This window comes from Salmo salar, chromosome 11 (assembly GCF_965601325.2).
Source record: "Salmo salar chromosome 11, fSalSal1, whole genome shotgun sequence".
Lineage (NCBI taxonomy): Eukaryota > Metazoa > Chordata > Actinopteri > Salmoniformes > Salmonidae > Salmo > Salmo salar.
Genome location: NC_138301.1, coordinates 51,348,071 through 51,369,205, shown reverse-complemented (window position 1 = coordinate 51,369,205; position 21,135 = coordinate 51,348,071). Strand labels below are relative to the sequence as shown.

The 21,135-nt window shown below is 42.8% G+C and overlaps 1 protein-coding gene and 1 long non-coding RNA gene across 3 annotated transcripts in view; one reads left to right on the top strand and one right to left on the bottom strand.

Moving 5' to 3' along the window:
* The window catches only part of LOC106562850 (uncharacterized), a 71,465-nt gene that overhangs the window by 12,775 nt on the left and 37,555 nt on the right, over positions 1-21,135 (top strand). For both annotated transcript variants that reach the window (XM_045689708.2, XM_045689707.2), the window contains exon 2: positions 16,450-16,611. In XM_045689708.2, coding sequence (XP_045545664.2) covers positions 16,450-16,611 — 162 coding nt within the window. The remainder of the gene's footprint in view (positions 1-16,449; positions 16,612-21,135) is intronic.
* LOC145859155 (uncharacterized) lies at positions 207-2,488 on the bottom strand. Its single transcript, XR_014379395.1, has 2 exons — positions 1,999-2,488; positions 207-1,064 (listed from the first exon to the last, which is right to left on the bottom strand). It is a non-coding gene; the product is annotated as an uncharacterized LOC145859155 (long non-coding RNA).

Sequence of the window (21,135 nt, the reverse complement as noted above, 5' to 3'; positions counted from 1 at the left end):
GCGGGAATGTCACAAGCCGAGAGAGGGTTCGGTTGACATTCTTGCTTCAGCTCAAAAGTATCCGGTAGATGTCACAATAGCCTCTAGCCAGGAAGCTAAGCATTGCAAACTATTCTACTAGCTAGCTACTAGCTAACGTTAAGCAGTCAAATCTTCATGCATCTACCATATTACACTTTTGAATAACGCAACAAATCGCAAGCATGTTCAGACAATTTAAGGGTTTATTTTCTCATCTGTACAGTCATTACATTTTAGCTTCAAGACAAAAGCATATAGTCCCTGCTAGCTAAAGCTAACAACAGATCTTCATCAATTAACGTTAGTGTATAAACAAATGAATGCCTACCCCTCTAATAGGAATATAAAGTACAGCAGGCCTACCTTACAGCATTACAACAAACCATGTTTCATTTTTGTTAACCCTCCTGCTGTGTTCCAGTCGAATTGGACCGATATACAAGTTCTCTCTGACAAATGTAGTTCATTTAATCTGATTGTCATAAGGTTTCATGACTTTGTCCACACAGGGCATCTGAACACACAAAATACATTTTGATGATTTTCATTAAGTTTTGGGTGTTTTAACTTTTGTACACCTGTGGTGTTCCCGGTCAAAAATGACTGGTCATTAGAAATGAATGGGTGAGACTACAATTAGTGTATAAAATTGAGCTCAGGCACATGCCCATTCATCAGATGGACACACTTCCTCTCCCAGACCCCCACATGCATGTTTGTTTGAACTTGAACACACACACACACACACACACACACACGCACGCACACACACACACACACACACCTCACTACCCTTCTTGGCTTCCATGGCAACCTCCACGGGAACCTTTCCCCAATAGAATCTTTCCTCCACGGGAACCACACCTGTTTTCATTCTCACAAACAATAGCAACATTATTTCAATAATATATAGAACTTTTCTCGCAGCTCTGGTATATAAAGCTTTTTTGAGACCTTGCTCACAATTCATTCTGTGGCAGCACAATGAGCAAACTATATACTTACTATATGTGAGGCTCTTGATCATATCTTTGATCATGACACTGGTGAGGAGGAGAGAGTCCTTGTTAAACTTTGACACAAAATAGTCTGTGATAAATAGCACAATATGTTTCATCTGAGTATTTGTTCTAGTCAAAATAATCCATACATTATGCTTTTTTTTTACTCAAAAACGAGTTGAGCTCAGGTCAATGAGGCCTACAGGCCATAAAAAGCAAATAGAAGTTCAAAACTTGTAATGTTCACAAGAATTTAAGTTGATAAAAGGTTCTAACACAACATTAGGTGATAATATATGTATTATTATGGATTTATAATCAGCTATAACGGGGCAGTCATTTTGGACCGGGAACACAGAATGAATTAACATGAAACGAACACAACAGGAGGGTTAATATCATGTAAATTCTTAGGCTGCATGTGGGAAAATCTAATTGTGACTGAAAACATGGGTATAATTCACAGGGGATTTGAGATGTTGAGTTGTTTTATATGGAAGCCCATTCCTGCCACCCAAAAATAAAATACATTTAGATCATACATAGGTTCTGTTTCTTCATTTGTAGAATTGTGTGGCAAATTCAATCTCTCCACGTTGCAGAGATCAGATCAACAGGGCTGCCAGCAAACTGGTGGCAAGCTGGCATTTTCCCCAGCACTTTGGATTTGGTTTAAGGCCAGGCACAACATGTTAAAAATGAAATTTTTGTACTTATCCATTTTGAGATTTTGTTGATATTTTGGTCCATTGATATTAGTATTTTCAAAAAGTACAAATAAAATGTCAAAAAGTTGATGAAAATGTATATTTTCGTTAGTTTAACATACTATCACCATCAAAATGTAATAAATTGTAAACACATTTAAATGGATATACATTCATAATTTGAAAGCTCACTACATTGAAACACACACGAAATTTAAAAGCTCATTTCATAAATAATGTTACAAACTGGATTACATCTAGTAACTTACTTTGAAGAGATGGTGATTGGGTCTAAATACGTATTTAGCGTTTGGTAGTCTAAATTCCGTGTCTTTGTCTTTAACTGCCATTTCCTGAAAGTCATGCTCCTCCCACACATCAAACTCCTTTTCCTCAGAAGCGTCTGCATTCAACACATATGGTGTTGTGGTTATGTTTAGAGGTATTCTCCTGACTTGTGCATAGGGAATTGTTGATATGTTGTCCCAAAAATTATATAGGTTACATTTTCTTCAAAGAAAAGTGCTAATAATGCATTTTACTGCCTTTCTTTAGTATTTTCACAGATTGAAAGATGAAAAAAAGTATTTATCCACAATCAACTATGTGTAAGACAGGTCCTGGAGTGTCTTAAAACAAAACCCAAACATATGACCTGATTAGAAAAACCTGGTCACATCATAGCCTTTATAAAACAGATTATTTATTTCTACGTCACACCGAGTTTTACCTGGTTAGCCTACCAGATCAGGAACAAAATCTCTGGGCCCCAGGAAAACAATCCCTCCCACCCCACCACTCTGGGACCTGTGGTGGCACCTATGAAATCACCAGACAATGTTACAAATGACAAAACGAGTGTTGTGCGCGATTTCCGGAGGTAGCATTCAAGACAGGATCATTTCGCAATTTTACACAACAGTATTGTCTCTGAAGAACCTCTCAAAATGTCCCTTTGCTATTGTCAATGTGAAAACGGCCTTTGACTAGACATGCACTGCAAGCTAGTTCCTCTCACCATACTGCAATTCATAATTGGATATGTTAGATTTGTGAATAAAATCCATGTTCAGTTCCATTTCCTGATTCATATCAATCGGAATGGATATCCAACAGATTTGATTTGAAGTACTTCTTGATTCTCATCAAGCGTACTTATTTGTTCTCCTTTGTGTTTAAAATGAGAAAAACATCCCAATAGGAACAGTTTCTCACATTCTGTGCCAGGCCCCCCTATAGTTTCTCTTTATTTGCCGACCCAAAGAGAGAACAGCAAAGCACGGGTTCATTACATTAGAGGCAACTGAGCTCCAATATAAACCAGAGATTTGGCAGCTCTGTCCTCTGAGGTCTACATACCAATTATATGGGAAATGAGCATGGTGGGCTTTGATGTGATCTAATGATAAACAATCTTAAAACAGTAGAAAGAGATTTTATGCAGTATATATATATATATATTTGCATGACAGTGAGTCTAGTCTATGGATGGAAATCAATGTCATTTTTTTATTGATTTAGAAACACAAAGATTAGTTTTTTCCAACTGCTTAAACACGTTTTCAAAACTCTTTTTTTCTCAAAACTCTACACACAATTCCCTAAACTGCACACACAAAATGCTAAATGCCTCACATCTCCTTCAAAATGCCATAAACACATGTCAGAATGAAGCATTTGCATCAAATGGCAAACACTGCTTTCATAATAGTACATTTTTGGATATACCATGTAAACACTGTTCTAAATCTAAAGCTCTTTCATAGGCTTATATCTACATTTCAATACAATGTTCGAGAGTGAAAGTAATCTTTTGAGAGGGGTAACAAGTACACTAAACACCAATGCAATGTACAAACAGAAAATATTTATTAAGCCAAACATTACTGTTGTATACAATAGCATACAACAAAACCATAAACATAAGTAAACCAAAAGTATATTCTTTAGAATACAGTAAAGAACACAATTATGTGTGCGGGGTCCCGGGGGGGCAGTCCAGGAATTGGTGGTGGGGGGGGGGGGGGGGGGGGGGCAGTCACCAGTGCTAAGCTTCGCTTCATCTCTTCTCCGGCCTGGGTCTGGCCACAATACTTCGTCCACATCACAAGATACGTTTTCTCTTGCCAAACATCGAGGGAAGTATCTCCTAGCATGGCGTAGCCAACCTTGGACAGAGGCAACTTATGTCCCCACATGCGTCCTCCATTGCCTGGAGAAGCGGCATGCGGGCAAAGGGTTGGCAATCATACACCTTCCAGCGCCAGGCTGAGAAGAATTCCTCTATGGGATTTAGAAAAGGTGAATATGGGGGTAGGTACAAAACTACAAATTGTGGATGGGTGGCAAACCAGTTTTGGACCAGAACAACCCGGTGAAAACTAACATTGTCCCATAAAACCACAAATCTAGCAGGCTCCTGATCTGGATCAGGGACAAGCATTGTGTAAATTGCATCCAGAAAAGTGAGCATATGGCCGGTGTTGTACGGACCCAGTGTGGCATTGTGATGAGGACCCCGTTTTGAGTGATGGCAGCACAGTTATATTACCCCCACGCTGTCCAGGGACATTGGTAATTGCCCTCTGTCCTATTACATTTCTTCCGCGGCGCCTGGTTTTGGTGAGGTTGAAGCCAACCTCATTCACAAATAAATTCATGGCGAATTACATGGGCATCCAATACTCTAACAGACAAAATGATATACAGATGAGTAAATATGGTATGTCTGAAGTACTGGAAGTAGTGTTGCATACATACCTCTACAAAGTCATGTCGCATATTCTTGACTCTGTCAGAGTTTCTCTCAAATGGCACCTTGTAAAGTTGTTTCATCGTCACTCGGTGCCGTTGGAGGATGCATTGTATGGTCGACAGGCTACAGCATTGATGTTGTTAAATATGGTGTCATTATTCAAGATATGCCCTCTTAGCTCTCGAATCCTAATTGCATTGTTGGCCAAAACCATATTTATAATTGCAGTGTCTTGTACATCTGTAAACAAGCGTCCTCCATGATGTCTTTGCCTTTCCACTCTGTACAGAATTCAAACACAGTATGTGTTCAGCATAGGAACTGTAAACAATGTACACAAAAATGTAGTACAGCATGATAACCAACCTCATTCATTCAATGCAGTGCAGTAAATGGATGGCTTAGAGTTACAAATGTTTATGCAATACTATGCAGTCATACGTATTTTACAGTACATTACTGTAATGCTAAAACAGACATTAGATAGTTACATACCTGTTCTCATTTCTGAAGGGTCGAATTATGGTCGCCACTGTAAATCGACTCAAGTTGGGCTGGACTCTCAGTCCAGCCTCTCATGATCAACAAGTGTTGCCCTAATCTCATCAGAGATGGCTCTCCTTCCTTCTCTTCTTTGCCCTCGTCCTCTTCTTCCTACTCCTGTTCCAACTCTTCGTCTTTGAATTTGTCCTCGTTGTTGTTGTCCCCTGCCTCTCCCTCCTACTCCTCTTGCTCTCTGTCCATTGTTGGCATCCATTGTTCAAAACAGATAACCTGACCTTTGACCTATTTATAGGCCTATACTACAGTAAAGCAGTGATTGGTTAGTGATCAGTTACGCAATTAGTGTTTGCACATGTGAGGAGTGTGTGTGTGTGACCTGGTGAATAAGTGTAGCATTTTGATTGGTTGTGTTTGGAAAAGCAAAGCAAGTCACTTCCTGTTAGATTTTTGTGTTTTAGGTACAGAATTGTGTGTAGTGTTTTGAAAAAAATGTTTTATGCAATTGACAACTGAGTCAAAGGCTGAGAAATAGCTTATGGTTTTGGATATTTGGTGTGTAGTTTTGCACTTTGAGTGAGAGGTTTCAAAAATCGTGCGACATGAAAAGATTTTGTGTGTAAGCAGTTGAAAAAAACTGTAAAGAACATTTCCCCCTGGTCAAGATGAGTCAGTCCTTTCATTTATTTTCTGAAATAGTTTAGGAAACAAAATGGCTGATTTGACATGAATGTTTCCATTGTGGTGAATTATAGGCCATTGTTGAGGAGGACTGTCAGTCGCTGTGTTGGCTCCACTTACAGTAAGAATGGAGAGGAAATGATGGATCCTAGGAGTGTGTGTGTGTGTGTGTGTGTGTGTGTGTGTGTGTGTGTGTGTGTGTGTGTGTGTGTGCGTGCGTGTGTATGTATGGCTCTCCTGTGTGGAGTTCATACCAGGACAAGAAACTCCCCCTTGACCCACTCCAACCTCTGGCATCCTCCTCTTCAGTCCTCCTGACCATAACACCTCTCCAGAGTCTCTTTTCTCCCCTCCCCTCCCTCCCTCCCTCCCTCCCTCCCTCCTCTAACTCTCGACCTACTCACCCCCTCCCTCCCTCCTCTCTCCTCTCCCTCTCGTCCTACTCACCCCCTCCCTCCTTCCCTCCCTCCTTCCCTCCTCTCTCCTCTGCCTCTCAACCTACTCACCCCTTCTCTCTGACTCCCTCCCCACTCCTTCCTCTCTCTTCAACCTCTCAACCTACTCACCCCTTCTCTCTGCCTCTTTCCCCACTCCTTCCTCTCTCCTCTGCCTCTCGTCCTACTCACCCCCTCCCTCTACCTCCCTCCCTCCTTCCCTCCACTCTCCTCTGCCTCTCAACCTCCTCTTCAGTCCTCCTGACCATAACACCTCTCCAGAGTCTCTTTTCTCCCTCCCTCCCTCCCTCCCTCCCTCCCTCCCTCCTCTAACTCTCGACCTACTCACCCCCACCCTCCCTCCTCTCTCCTCTCTCCTCTGCCTCTCGTCCTACTCACCCCCTCCCTCCTTCCCTCCCTCCTTCCCTCCGCTCTCCTCTGCCTCTCAACCTACTCACCCCTTCTCTCTGACTCCCTCCCCACTCCTTCCTCTCTCCTCTACCTCTCAACCTACTCACCCCCTCCCTCTGCCTCCCTCCCTCCACTCTCCTCTGCCTCTCGACCTACTCACCCCCCCCCCCCCCCCGCCTCTATTCCTCTATTTTAAATGCAGCGGAGGAGGCAGGGCTATGAGCTAATGTCGTGTCTGGAATACAGGACGAATGGGGGAGGGTGAAGTTCAGTGTGTTGAAGACGGCTAGCTGCCACTCAGAAACTCTAATAGCGGCAACAGTCATGAGCTGGTTAGTTAGTAGGGTCACAGTAGAGTTAGATATCTGTCAGGTGAGTTGGTTAGTTAGTAGGGTCACAGTAGAGTTATCTGTCAGGTGACCTGGTTAGTTAGTAGGGTTACAGTAGAGTTATCTGTTAGGTGACCTGGTTAGTTAGTAGGGTTACAGTAGAGTTATCTGGCAGGTGACCTGGTTAGTTAGTAGGGTTACAGTAGAGTTATCTGTTAGGTGACCTGGTTAGTTAGTAGGGTTACAGTAGAGTTATCTGGCAGGTGACCTGGTTAGTTAGTAGAGTTATCTGTCAGTGAGATGGTTAGTTAGTAGGGTTACAGTAGAGTTATCTGTTAGGTGACCTGGTTAGTTAGTAGGTTGCAGTAGAGTTATCTGTCAGGTGACCTGGTTAGTTAGTAAGGTTACAGTAGAGTTATCTGTCAGGTGAGATGGTTAGTTAGTAGGGTTACAGTAGAGTTATCTGTTAGGTGACCTGGTTAGTTAGTAGGTTACAGTAGAGTTATCTGTCAGGTGACCTGGTTAGTTAGTAGGGTTACAGTAGAGTTATCTGTCAGGTGACCTGGTTAGTTAGTAGGGTTACAGTAGAGTTATCTGTCAGGTGAGATGGTTAGTTAGTAGGGTTACAGTAGAGTTATCTGTCAGGTGAGATGGTTAGTTAGTAGGGTTACAGTAGAGTTATCTGTTAGGTGACCTGGTTAGTTAGTAGGTTACAGTAGAGTTATCTGTCAGGTGACCTGGTTAGTTAGTAAGGTTACAGTATAGTTATCTGTCAGGTGAGATGGTTAGTTAGTAGGGTTACAGTAGAGTTATCTGTTAGGTGACCTGGTTAGTTAGTAGATTACAGTAGAGTTATCTGTCAGGTGACCTGGTTAGTTAGTAGGGTTACAGTAGAGTTATCTGTCAGGTGAGCTGGTTAGTTAGTAGGGTTACAGTAGAGTTATCTGTCAGGTGACCTGGTTAGTTAGTAGAGTTATCTGTTAGGTGACCTGGTTAGTTAGTAGAGTTATCTGTCAGGTGACCTGGTTAGTTAGTAGGGTTACAGTAGAGTTATCTGTCAGGTGACCTGGTTAGTTAGTAGGGTTACAGTAGAGTTATCTGTCAGGTGAGATGGTTAGTTAGTAGAGTTATCTGTTAGGTGACCTGGTTAGTTAGTAGAGTTATCTGTTAGGTGACTTGGTTAGTTAGTAGAGTTATCTGTCAGGTGAGATGGTTAGTTAGTAGGGTTACAGTAGAGTTATATGTCAGGTGACCTGGTTAGTTAGTAGGGTTACAGTAGAGTTATCTGTCAGGTGACCTGGTTAGTTAGTAGAGTTATCTGTCAGGTGAGATGGTTAGTTAGTAGGGTTACAGTAGAGTTATCTGTTAGGTGACCTGGTTAGTTAGTAGAGTTATCTGTTAGGTGACCTGGTTAGTTAGTAGAGTTATCTGTCAGGTGACCTGGTTAGTTAGTAGGGTTACAGTAGAGTTATCTGTCAGGTGACCTGGTTAGTTAGTAGGGTTACAGTAGAGTTATCTGTCAGGTGAGATGGTTAGTTAGTAGAGTTATCTGTTAGGTGACCTGGTTAGTTAGTAGAGTTATCTGTTAGGTGACTTGGTTAGTTAGTAGAGTTATCTGTCAGGTGAGATGGTTAGTTAGTAGGGTTACAGTAGAGTTATATGTCAGGTGACCTGGTTAGTTAGTAGGGTTACAGTAGAGTTATCTGTCAGGTGACCTGGTTAGTTAGTAGAGTTATCTGTCAGGTGAGATGGTTAGTTAGTAGGGTTACAGTAGAGTTATCTGTTAGGTGACCTGGTTAGTTAGTAGGTTACAGTAGAGTTATCTGTCAGGTGACCTGGTTAGTTAGTAGGGTTACAGTAGAGTTATCTGTCAGGTGACCTGGTTAGTTAGTAGGGTTACAGTAGAGTTATCTGTCAGGTGAGATGGTTAGTTAGTAGGGTTACAGTAGAGTTATCTGTCAGGTGAGATGGTTAGTTAGTAGGGTTACAGTAGAGTTATCTGTTAGGTGACCTGGTTAGTTAGTAGAGTTATCTGTCAGGTGACCTGGTTAGTTAGTAGGTTACAGTAGAGTTATCTGTCAGGTGACCTGGTTAGTTAGTAGGTTACAGTAGAGTTATCTGTCAGGTGAGTTGGTTAGTTAGTAGGTTACAGTAGAGTTATCTGTCAGGTGAGATGGTTAGTTAGTAGGGTTACAGTAGAGTTATCTGTCAGGTGACCTGGTTAGTTAGTAAGGTTACAGTAGAGTTATCTGTCAGGTGACCTGGTTAGTTAGTAGAGTTATCTGTCAGGTGAGATGGTTAGTTAGTCGGGTTACAGTAGAGTTATCTGTTAGGTGACCTGGTTAGTTAGTAGAGTTATCTGTCAGGTGACATGGTTAGCTAGTAGGGTTACAGTAGAGTTATCTGTCAGGTGACCTGGTTAGTTAGTAGGTTACAGTAGAGTTATCTGTCAGGTGAGATGGTTAGTTAGTAGGGTTACAGTAGAGTTATCTGTCAGGTGACCTGGTTAGTTAGTAAGGTTACAGTAGAGTTATCTGTCAGGTGACCTGGTTAGTTAGTAGAGTTATCTGTCAGGTGAGATGGTTAGTTAGTCGGGTTACAGTAGAGTTATCTGTTAGGTGACCTGGTTAGTTAGTAGGTTACAGTAGAGTTATCTGTCAGGTGACCTGGTTAGTTAGTAGGGTTACAGTAGAGTTATCTGTCAGTTGAGATGGTTAGTTAGTAGGGTTACAGTAGAGTTACCTGTCAGGTGAGATGGTTAGTTAGTAGGTTACAGTAGAGTTATCTGTCAGGTGAGATGGTTAGTTAGTAGGGTTACAGTAGAGTTATCTGTCAGGTGAGATGGTTAGTTAGTAGGGTTACAGTAGAGTTATCTGTCAGGTGAGATGGTTAGTTAGTAGGTTACAGTAGAGTTATCTGTCAGGTGACCTGGTTAGTTAGTAGGTTACAGTAGAGTTATCTGTCAGGTGACCTGGTTAGTTAGTAGGGTTACAGTAGAGTAATCTGTTAGGTGACCTGGTTAGTTAGTAGGTTACAGTAGAGTTATCTGTCAGGTGACATGGTTAGCTAGTAGGGTTACAGTAGAGTTATCTGTCAGGTGACCTGGTTAGTTAGTAGGTTACAGTAGAGTTATCTGTCAGGTGAGATGGTTAGTTAGTAGGGTTACAGTAGAGTTATCTGTCAGGTGACCTGGTTAGTTAGTAGTTTACAGTAGAGTTATCTGTCAGGTGAGCTGGTTAGTTAGTAGGTTACAGTAAAGTTATCTGTCAGGTGACCTGGTTAGTTAGTAGGTTACAGTAGAGTTATCTGTCAGGTGACCTGGTTAGTTAGTAGGGTTACAGTAGAGGTATCTGTTAGGTGAGCTGGTTAGTTAGTAGGGTCACAGTAGAGTTATCTGTTAGGTGAGATGGTTAAAATGTAATTATATTTTACGAGACCAAAGAGAGAGAACACTGAGGGATTGAACTCATTGGTTTTAATCCCATTTTGCCACGTGGCTGTAACGGCTGTCTTCTGTAGAAATGGACCAAGACCACTACCCACGAAAACCAAACAAACACACACCTACTTATGGGACTCCCAATCAGAGGCAACTAGAAACACCTGCCTCCAATTGAGAGTCCAGCACCCAAAACTACACATAGAAAAACAAACCTAGAACCTATACCAAACTAATACACCCCACTACACCACACACAAAACCCCATAATACAAAAACAAATATACCTCTGCCACGTCCTGACCAAATATAATAGAAATAATACCTAAATATTGGTCAGGACGTGACATTACCCCCCCCTAAAGGTGCAGACCCCGGAATGCACCTTAAAAGAAAACACAAAAAATCCCCATTACCCCAACAAAACCAAAAAGCAATACCCCCTAAACAATAAGGGAGGGAAAGGAGGGTGGCTGCCGTCAACGACGGCACTGTGCTACACCCTCCCTCCCCAACCAACCTATCCTGGAGGTGGCTCCGGTGCAGGACGTGGACCCTGCTCCACCCTCGGCGTCGCCCACTTCGGTGGAGCCGATAGCTGCGCCAGGCAGACGGACCCCTCGGGCCGGGCCGGAGGACAGGAGGGCCCCTCGGGCCGGGCCGGGGGACAGGAGGGCCCCTCGGGCTGGGCCGGGGGACAGGAGGGCCCCTCGGGCTGGGCCGGGGGACATGCGGGCCACTCGGGCTGGGCCGGAAGGCATGCGGGCCACTCGGGCTGGGCCGGAAGGCATGCGGGCCACTCGGGCTGGGCCGGAAGGCATGCGGGCCACTCGGGCTGGGCCGGAAGGCATGCGGGCCACTCGGGCTGGGCCGGAAGGCATGCGGGCCACTCGGGCTGGGCCGGAGGGCAGGAGGACCACTCGGGCTGGACCAGAGGGCAGGAGGACCACTCGGGCTGGACCGGAGGGCAGGAGGACCACTCGGGCTGGACCGGAGGGCAGGAGGACCACTCGGGCTGATCCTGACAGGCCGGGCACCCTGGCAGATCAGGGCAGGCGGGCACCTCTGGCAGAACCGGGCAGTCCGGCCACTCTGGCAGAACAGGGCAGTCCGGCCACTCTGGCAGAACAGGGCAGTCCGGCCACTCTGGCAGAACAGGGCAGTCCGGCCACTCTGGCAGAACAGGGCAGTCCGGCCACTCTGGCAGAACAGGGCAGTCCGGCCACTCTGGCAGAACAGGGCAGTCCGGCCACTCTGGCAGAACAGGGCAGTCCGGCCACTCTGGCAGAACAGGGCAGTCCGGCCACTCTGGCAGTTCAGGGCAGTCCGGCCACTCTGGCAGTTCAGGGCAGTCCGGCCACTCCGGCAGTTCAGGGCAGTCCGGCCACTCCGGCAGTTCAGGGCAGTCCGGCCACTCCGGCAGTTCAGGGCAGTCCGGCCACTCCGGCAGTTCAGGGCAGTCTGGCCACTCCGGCAGTTCAGGGCAGTCTGACCTCTCTGGCGACTGTTGACTGGCGGGCAGCTCTGACGACTGTTGACTGGCGGGCAGCTCTGACGACTGTTGACTGGCGGGCAGCTCTGACGACTGTTGACTGGCGGGCAGCTCTGACGACTGTTGACTGGCGGGCAGCTCTGACGACTGTTGACTGGCGGGCAGCTCTGACGACTGTTGACTGGCGGGCAGCTCTGGTGATGGTTGACTGGCGGGCAGCTCTGGTGACTGTTGACTGGCGAGGCTGGGTTGACACACTAGACTCCTGATGCGTGGGGCTGGTATAGGACGTGCCAGCCTGGAGACACGCACCTCCATGCTAGTGCGTCTGGCGGGAAACACCGGACCGAAAGGGCGCACTGGCGGTCTTGATTGCAGGGTTGGCATCACCCCTTCCGGCTCGATGCTCCCCTTGCCCTGGCACCTGCGGGGCGCTGGTACTGGGCGAACTGGGCTGTGCGTCCGTATAGGTGAGATGGTGCGCACCTCAGCGTAACATGACGCCCTCCACCTCGTACGCACCTCCCTGTAGTCACGGGTAGCTGGCTTACGGCTCTTCCCTGGCCTGGCCAAACTACCCGTGTGCCCCCCCCAAAAAAAATCTTGGGGCTGCCTCTCGGGTTTCCTAGCCAACCGTGTTCCAGCGTAACGTTCCCGATGGTTCCTCTGTCCAGCTGCCTCCACTCTCCTGAGTGCCTCCACCTGTTCCCATGGGAGGCGATCCCTTCTGGCCAGGATCTCTTCCCAGGTGTAGGCTCCCTTGCCGTCCAGGACGTCCTCCCATGTCCATTGTTCCCTTTTTCTCTCCTGTGGCTTCCTCCTCTTCTGCTGCTTGGTCCTTTGGTGGTGGGTAGTTCTGTAACGGCTGTCTTCTGTAGAAATGGACCAAGGCGCAGCAGGTATGTGAATACTCATCTTTAATTAAAATAAAGGAGTAGAGCATCCACTTAACAATTCAAACAATATATACGACAGGAACAGTTTTGCAGGCACACAACACGCAGTGCAAAAACAACTACCCACGAAAACCAAACAAACACACACCTACTTATGGGACTCCCAATCAGAGGCAACTAGAAACACCTGCCTCCAATTGAGAGTCCAGCACCCAAAACTACACATAGAAAAACAAACCTAGAACCTATACCAAACTAATACACCCCACTACACCACACACAAAACCCCATAATACAAAAACAAATATACCTCTGCCACGTCCTGACCAAATATAATAGAAATAATACCTAAATATTGGTCAGGACGTGACAGTGGCTCTGTTTTTAGAGGATTATGGGTAATGCTAAATTTTTACACTTGATGATTATTTTACACAGTGTTGTGTGCATGTTTGAAGAAAGAAAAGTATACTTCTATATCAGTATTAAGCAGCTTGTCCTCATGAGGTGTAATGGATCGTGATAAACTGATATTAAAACCGGGAGGCAAAATGACGTTCAATGATGGGGCGAACTGTTCCCAAACTTCCAACTGTTGGTGGTGGAGGTAAATAAAGAAATGAATACTTTTTTTAAAAACCTCTAGTTACTGTTGTTGAAATGTGTTAAAATGGCAAATGAATAGATACATCAATGTTAAACATTGAAATTCTTCAGAAGAAGTGATCTAATTCTGCACTAGACAGGATGTGAAATGCCATCATAGTGTTTAGGAGCTATAGAGGGAGGAAACGACACCAAAACAGAAAGCATCTAATTCTGCACTAGACAGAATTCGAAACTGTCACACCCTGACCTGAGAGAGAGGGTTTGTTTCTCTATGTGGTTAGGTCAGGGTGTGGGGTGGGCATTCTAGGTTTTTGTATTTCTTTGTTTTGGGCCGAGTATGGTTCCTAATCAGAGGCAGCTGTCTATCGTTGTCTCTGATTAGGAATCATACTTAGGCAGCCTTTTCCCCACCTGTGTTTGTGGGTTATTGTTATTTCTGTGTGTGTATGGCACAGTGTGTTACGTTTCTTGCTGCGTACCTGTTTATTGTTTTGGTTTCCTTGAAATAGTGTTTTCAACCTTTTCTGTTAGTGCTCCCAGCACCTGGCAAAGTGTTGCACAACACTTGGTTAACTGGTGTTACAACACACCATGTCATGTTTCAGAACATATTGGTTAACTGGTGTTACAACACACCATGTCATGTTTCAGAACATCTCAGGATGATGTGTTGCAATACTCCAGCAAAGTTAAGGTTTCTTTTCCTTCTTGTTGGTGGCAGCTCAGTTGTCACAAGTTTTGGTGTTACAAAGCACTTAATTTTAACAGTGTGATTCTCGAGTGCTTCTTCTTCATGTATGTGAACTGTGGTGGATAGATATTGGTGTATCCTCATTATATCATTGAGAAGTTTCTGGACACCTTCCTGCTCCCAATACACTCTTTGTCAGTGCTATTCCAAGATGGCCACCGCAGAGACCCATGTGTTTAGTGCAGATGTAAACACAGAGACAGTTTGGTGTTGCTGTTGTTGGATGGCCAGCACTAATCCCTGAACAGACACGCACTTCCAACATCTGGTTTTGTCATCGTAAAGAAAAGCTCTTTGGGGGTAGATCTGTACATGTTTCCTGGTCTGACCGACTGCTACTTTGTGGACACTACGTTTAAGTGTGATAAATGACATGAGCTATGTCCTCCTATTTATCTCCTGTTTAGTGTTTCCTGTGTAATATTTTGTTATATTACATTAACATGTTTAATTGAGCTCATTTGTGACTTTACATCTCTATAGAGCTGACTAGTGGTTAGAGCGTTGGGGCCAGTAACCGAAAGGTTGCTGGATCGAATCCCCGAGCTGACAAGGGTAAAAATCTGTCGTTCTGCCCCTGAACAAGACAGTTAACCCACTGTTCCCCGGGGCGCCGAAGACGTGGATGTCCATTATGGCAGCCCCCTGCACCTCTCTGATTCAGAGGGGTTGGGTTAAATGCTGAAGACACATTTCAGTTGAAGGCATTCAGTTGTATAACTGACTAGGTATCACCCCTTTTCCCTTTCCGTAATAGACCTGTAGGAGAAAGATACAACTTCCACAAAGATTGTTTCACCTGACTACACAATATGTGTACCAGACGTGCTCCAACGGAAAGAAACCTTGCCTGAGAACTGTTAGTTGTCAGAGGGAATAATTAGCCTTTAGCTCAGTTGGCTAACACAGTTTTGTGTCATACAGATGACCTGGATTTGATAACTGTTAACTTCCCGTTCAGTTATGTGTTTCTCACGTGTATCTTTCTATCTCACCAGTATCTGGGTAGTGAATGTGTTTGAGGGCTTCATGTGTGTTTCCCACTCAGATATCCTCTGGTTTTCACTTTGTTCCTCTCACTTGTACCTCACCAGTAGGAGGGAAAATGTTTGTAGACTTCCTGTGTGTTTCTCACTCTGTCCATATGCAAACAAAATATAATATAATATAATAAATCAAATCAAATCAAAATGTATTTGTCACATACACATGGTTAGCAGATGTTAATGCGAGTGTAGCGAAATGCTTGATGCTTCTAGTTCCGACCATGCAGTAATATCTAACAAGTAATCTAACCTAACAATTTCACAACAACTACCTTCTACACACAAGTGTAAAGGAATGAATACGAATATGTACATAAAAATACATGAATGAGTAATGGCCGAACGGCATAGGCAAGATGCAGTAGATGGTATAGAGTACAGTATATACATATAAGATGAGTAATGTAGGGTATGTAAACATTATATAAAGTGACATTGTTAAAGTGGCTAGTGATACATATTATGGCAAGATGCAGTAGATGGTATAGAGTACAGTATATACATATAAGATGAGTAATGTAGGGTATGTAAACATTATATAAAGTGACATTGTTAAAGTGGCTAGTGATACATATTATGGCAAGATGCAGTAGATGGTATAGAGTACAGTATATACATATGAGATGAGTAATGTAGGGTATGTAAACATTATATAAAGTGGCATTGTTTAAAGGGGCTAGTGATACATTTATTACATCAATTTTCCCATTATTAAAGTGGCTTGAGTTGAGTCAGTATGTTGGTAGCAGCCGCTCAATGTTAGTGATGGTTGTTTAACGGTCTGATGGCCTTGAGATAGAAGCTGTTTTTCAGTTTCTCGGTCCCCGCTTTGCTGCACCTGTACTGACCTCTCCTTCTGGATGATAGTGGTGTGAACAGGCAGTGGCTCGGGTGGTTGTTGTCCTTGATGATCTTTTTGGCCTTCCTGTGACATCGGGTGGTGTAGGTGTCCTGGAGGGCAGGTAGTTTGCACCCGGTGATGCGTTTTGCAGACCACACCACCCTCTGGAGAGCCTTCCGGTTATGGGCGGAGCAGCTGCCGTACCAGGCGGTGATACAGCCCGACAGGATGCTCTCGATTGTGCATCTGTAAAAGTTTGTGAGTGTTTTTGGTAACAAGCCGAATTTCTTCAGCCTTCTGAGGTTGAAGAGGCGCTGCTGCGCCTTCTTCACCACGCTGTCTGTGTGGGTGGACCATTTCAGTTTGTCCGTGATGTGTACGCCGAGGAACTTAAAACTTTCCACCCTCTCCACTACTGTCCCGTCGATGTGGATAGGGGGCCACTCCCTCTGCTGTTTCCTGAAGTCCACGATCATAATAAAATATAATAGGTCTGATTATTTTTATATTCTCTTTCACTGTCTCTGTGTTCCAGGGTGACGGCCCAGCGCAGTATTGAGGATGCTGAGGAGATAGAGCGGGAACGACGACGGAGGGCCAGGGAGAGACAGGGAGACCAGGTCCCCCACACCCACACTGGCCCAGCCAGCACCACCAGCCCCACACTGGACAATGGGCTCCAGGAGCTATATCCATTGTAAGTCACAAAGCTGAATGAAGGCTAACAGCCAACACTTTCCTGCTGTAGAATCCTACAATAGAACATACTGCTCTGGTTATCAAAGACTGGACTAGCGTGTAAGACGAGACATCCCACACCAGTCTTGTTGTCATCTGTAGCAGCTGAGTAGCTCAAGTCATGTTTGTAACGCATGATGTGAACTGCTTGCTGTAGTGGCACAACGGTCTAAGGCACTGCATCTCAGTGCTAGAGGCGTCACTAAACACCCTGGTTCGATCCTGGGCTGTATCACAACCGGCCGTGATTGTGAGTCCCATATGACAGGGCACGATTGCCCCAGCTTCGTCCGGGTTAGGGTTTGGCCGGGGTAGGCTGTCATTGTAAATAAGAATTTGTTCTTAACTGAGTTGCCTAGTTAAATTAAGGTTAAATAAAAAAATATAAAAAATAAAAATGTCTCAATGGTGCTGAATAGACTGTAGGTAGTATGACTGATGTCTCAATGGTGTTGAATAGGCTGTAGGTGGTCTGACTGACGTCTCAATGGTGCTGAATAGACTGTAGGTAGTCTGACTGATGTCTCAATGGCGCTGAATAGACTGTAGGTAGTCTGACTGATGTCTCAATGGCGCTGAATAGACTGTAGGTAGTCTGACTGATGTCTCAATGGTGCTGAATAGACTGTAGGTAGTCTGACTGATGTCTCAATGGTGCTGAATAGACTGTAGGTAGTCTGACTGATGTCTCAATGGTGCTGAATAGACTGTAGGTAGTCTGACTGATGTCTCAATGGTGCTGAATAGACTGTAGGTAGTCTGACTGATGTCTCAATGGTGCTGAATAGACTGTAGGTAGTATGACTGATGTCTCAATGGTGCTGAATAGACTGTAGGGAAACAAGACAACATTCGCTAATGAAGTGCTGTCACGTATCCTATCAGGGCTTACTGTATATGGACCTGGGCTGTGTCTCAATGGACCTGGGTTTTGTCCCAAATGGCTCCCTGTTCACTATATAGTGTACAGGTTTAACCAGAGCCCTTGGGGAATAGGGTGCTATTTGGGAGGCAGGCTTCAGTCTGTGAGTGAGTGAGTGAGTGAGTGAGTGAGTGAGTGAGTGAGTGAGTGAGTGAGTGAGTGAGTGAGTGTGTGTGTGTGTGTGTGTGTGTGTGTGTGTGTTTGAGTGTGCGTGTTTGTTGGCCATTTTAATCCACAACACAGGCCTATTGTATTGAATGAATGGTTTCCTCTTAAAGATGTGTGGTAGTTTAGGCTATTACTTCTTGTTCCCTTGGTTACTCAAAGCTATTGATTACTCAAACCTATTGGTTACTCAAGCCTATTGGTTACTAAAATGTATTGGTTACTCAAATATATTGGTTATTCAAACCTATTGGTTACTCAAGCCTATAGGTTACTAAAATGTATTGGTTACTCAAACCTAATGGTTACTCAAACCTATTGGTTATTCAAACCTATTGGTTACTCAAACCTATTGGTTACTCAAACCTATTGGTTACTCAAACCTATTGGTTATTCAAACCTATTGGTGACTCAAACCTATTTTTGATGATGGACTCATTATGAATAGTAGCAAGGATGCTACATTTCTAGTTAAGAAAAATCTAGTTACAGAAACATCTGCAGGTGTGTGGTAGTGGATGGCAAATGTTACACAGGAAATTAACGGTCCTTTATCCAGAAGAAAAACATGCACATTTCATTTTTTTTACCAGAGATCCAGTAACGCTACACTGTTAGAAAAAAGAGTTCCAAAAGGATTCTTCGGCTGTCCCCATTTTAGTTCCAGGTAGAATAACTAATGTTAATATGCTACTTGTGTTGTTACGTTATTATTCTACGTGTTTATGTTATTATGTTATTAATCTACTTGTTAATGTTATTATACTACTTGTTAATGTTATTATGTTATTAGCTACTTGTTAATGTTATTATACTACTTGTTAGTGTTATTATGTTATTATACTACTTGTTAATGTTATTATACTACTTGTTAATGTTATTATGTTATTAATCTACTTGTTAATGTTATTATACTACTTGTTAATGTTATTATGTTATTAGCTACTTGTTAATGTTATTATACTACTTGTTAGTGTTATTATGTTATTATACTACTTGTTAATGTTATTATACTACTTGTTAATGTTATTATGTTATTAATCTACTTGTTAATGTTATTATGTTATTATACTACTTGTTAATGTTATTATTTTATTAATCTACTTGTTAATGTTATTATGTTATTATACTACTTGTTAATGTTATTATGTTATTAATCTACTTGTTAATGTTATTATGTTATTATACTACTTGTTAATGTTATTATTTTATTAATCTACTTGTTAATGTTATTATGTTATTATACTACTTGTTAATGTTATTATGTTATTATACTACTTGTTAATGTTATTACGTTATTATACTACTTGTTAATGTTATTATGTTATTATACTACTTGTTAATGTTATTATGTTATTATACTACTTGTTAATGTTATTATGTTATTATACTACTTGTTAATGTTATTATGTTATTAATCTACTTTTTAATGTTATTAATCTTCTTGTTAATGTTATTATGTTATTATACTACTTGTTAATGTTATTATGTTATTATACTACTTGTTAATGTTATTATGTTATTACTTTACTTGTTAATGTTATTATGTTATTATACTACTTGTTAATGTTATTATGTTATTATACTACTTGTTAATGTTATTATGTTATTATACTACTTGTTAATGTTATTATGTTATTATACTACTTGTTAATGTTATTATACTACTTGTTAATGTTATTAATCTACTTGTTAATGTTATTATGTTATTACTCTACTTGTTAATGTTATTATGTTATTATACTACTTGTTAATGTTATTATACTACTTGTTAATGTTATTATACTACTTCTTAATGTTATTATGTTATTAATCTACTTGTTAATGTTATTAATCTACTTGTTAATGTTATTATGTTATTACTCTACTTGTTAATGTTATTATGTTATTATACTACTTGTTAATGTTATTATACTACTTGTTAATGTTATTATACTACTTCTTAATGTTATTATGTTATTAATCTACTTGTTAATGTTATTAATCTACTTGTTAATGTTATTATGTTATTACTCTACTTGTTAATGTTATTATGTTATTATACTACTTGTTAATGTTATTATGTTATTACTCTACTTGTTAATGTTATTATGTTATTATGCTACTTGTTAATGTTTTAATGCAACTTCTATGCAGCACATTAATAAATCAACCTAAACTGTATTTATTTTTGCTATGTTGCAACAATGAGAAACAAGAAATGACAGAAGGCTGGGGCTACAGGAAGAGAGGAAGAGAGCATTCTGTGTCCCAAAGGGCACCCTATCCCCTGTGTAGTGCACTACTACATAGGGTTCTGGTGAAAAGTAGTGCACTACTACATCGGGCTCTGGTCTAATGTAGTGCACTATATGGTGAATAGGGCTCTGGTGAAAAGTAATGCACTATTTAGGGAATAGGGTGCCATTTGGGACACAGACCATAGCTCATTCAGAGGAAACAGGATGCAGCAGTGGCGTTCGTTCCGTTGGCAGCGAGGTCGGTCGTTCAGTTTGTGTATGTTTCCATGGTCACAGTACGTGTGTGTCCCGTTGCCATGACGCCGAGCCAAAAGCCCTGGGGTCTGGCTAACACCTGTCATCTGCTGGGCTAAACATAAGCAAACAGGAAAACGCTCACCCAGAGGAGGCGCTCCTAGTGGCCGGGGACTTTAATGCAGGGAAATCTAAATCAGTTTTACCTCATGTCTATCAGCATGTTAAATGTGTTACCAGATGGAAAAAAATTCTAGACCACCTTTACTCCACAAACAGAGACGTGTAACAAAGCTCTCCCTCACCCTCCATTTGGCAAATCTGACCATAACTCTATTCTCTTGATTCCTGCTTACAAGCAACAATTTAAGCAGGAAGCACCAGTGACTCGCTCTATAAAAAAAATGGTCAGATGAAGCAGATGCTAAACTACAGGACTGTTTTGCTAGCACAGACTGGAATATGTTCCAGGATTCCTCCGATGGCATTGAGGAGTACACCACATCAGTCACTGGCTTTATCAATAAGTGCATCAAGGACGTCGTCCCCACAGTGACCGTACGTACATACCCCATCCAGAAGCCATGGATTACAGGCAACATCCGCACTGAGCTAAAGGGCAGAGCAGCCGCTTTCAAGGAGCGGGGCTCTAACCCAGAAGCTTATAAGAAATCCAGCTATGCTTTCCGACGAACCATCAAACAGGCAAAGCTTCAATACAGGACTAACACGGGGGCCCCTCAGGGGTGCGTGCTCAGTCCACTCCTGTACTCCCTGTTCACTCATGACTGCACAGCCAGGCACGACTCCAACACCATCATTAAGTTTGCTGATGACACAACAGTGGTAGGCCTGATCACCGACAACGATGAGACATGTACATAATTACCTCAATTACCTCGACACTGGTGCCCCCCACACA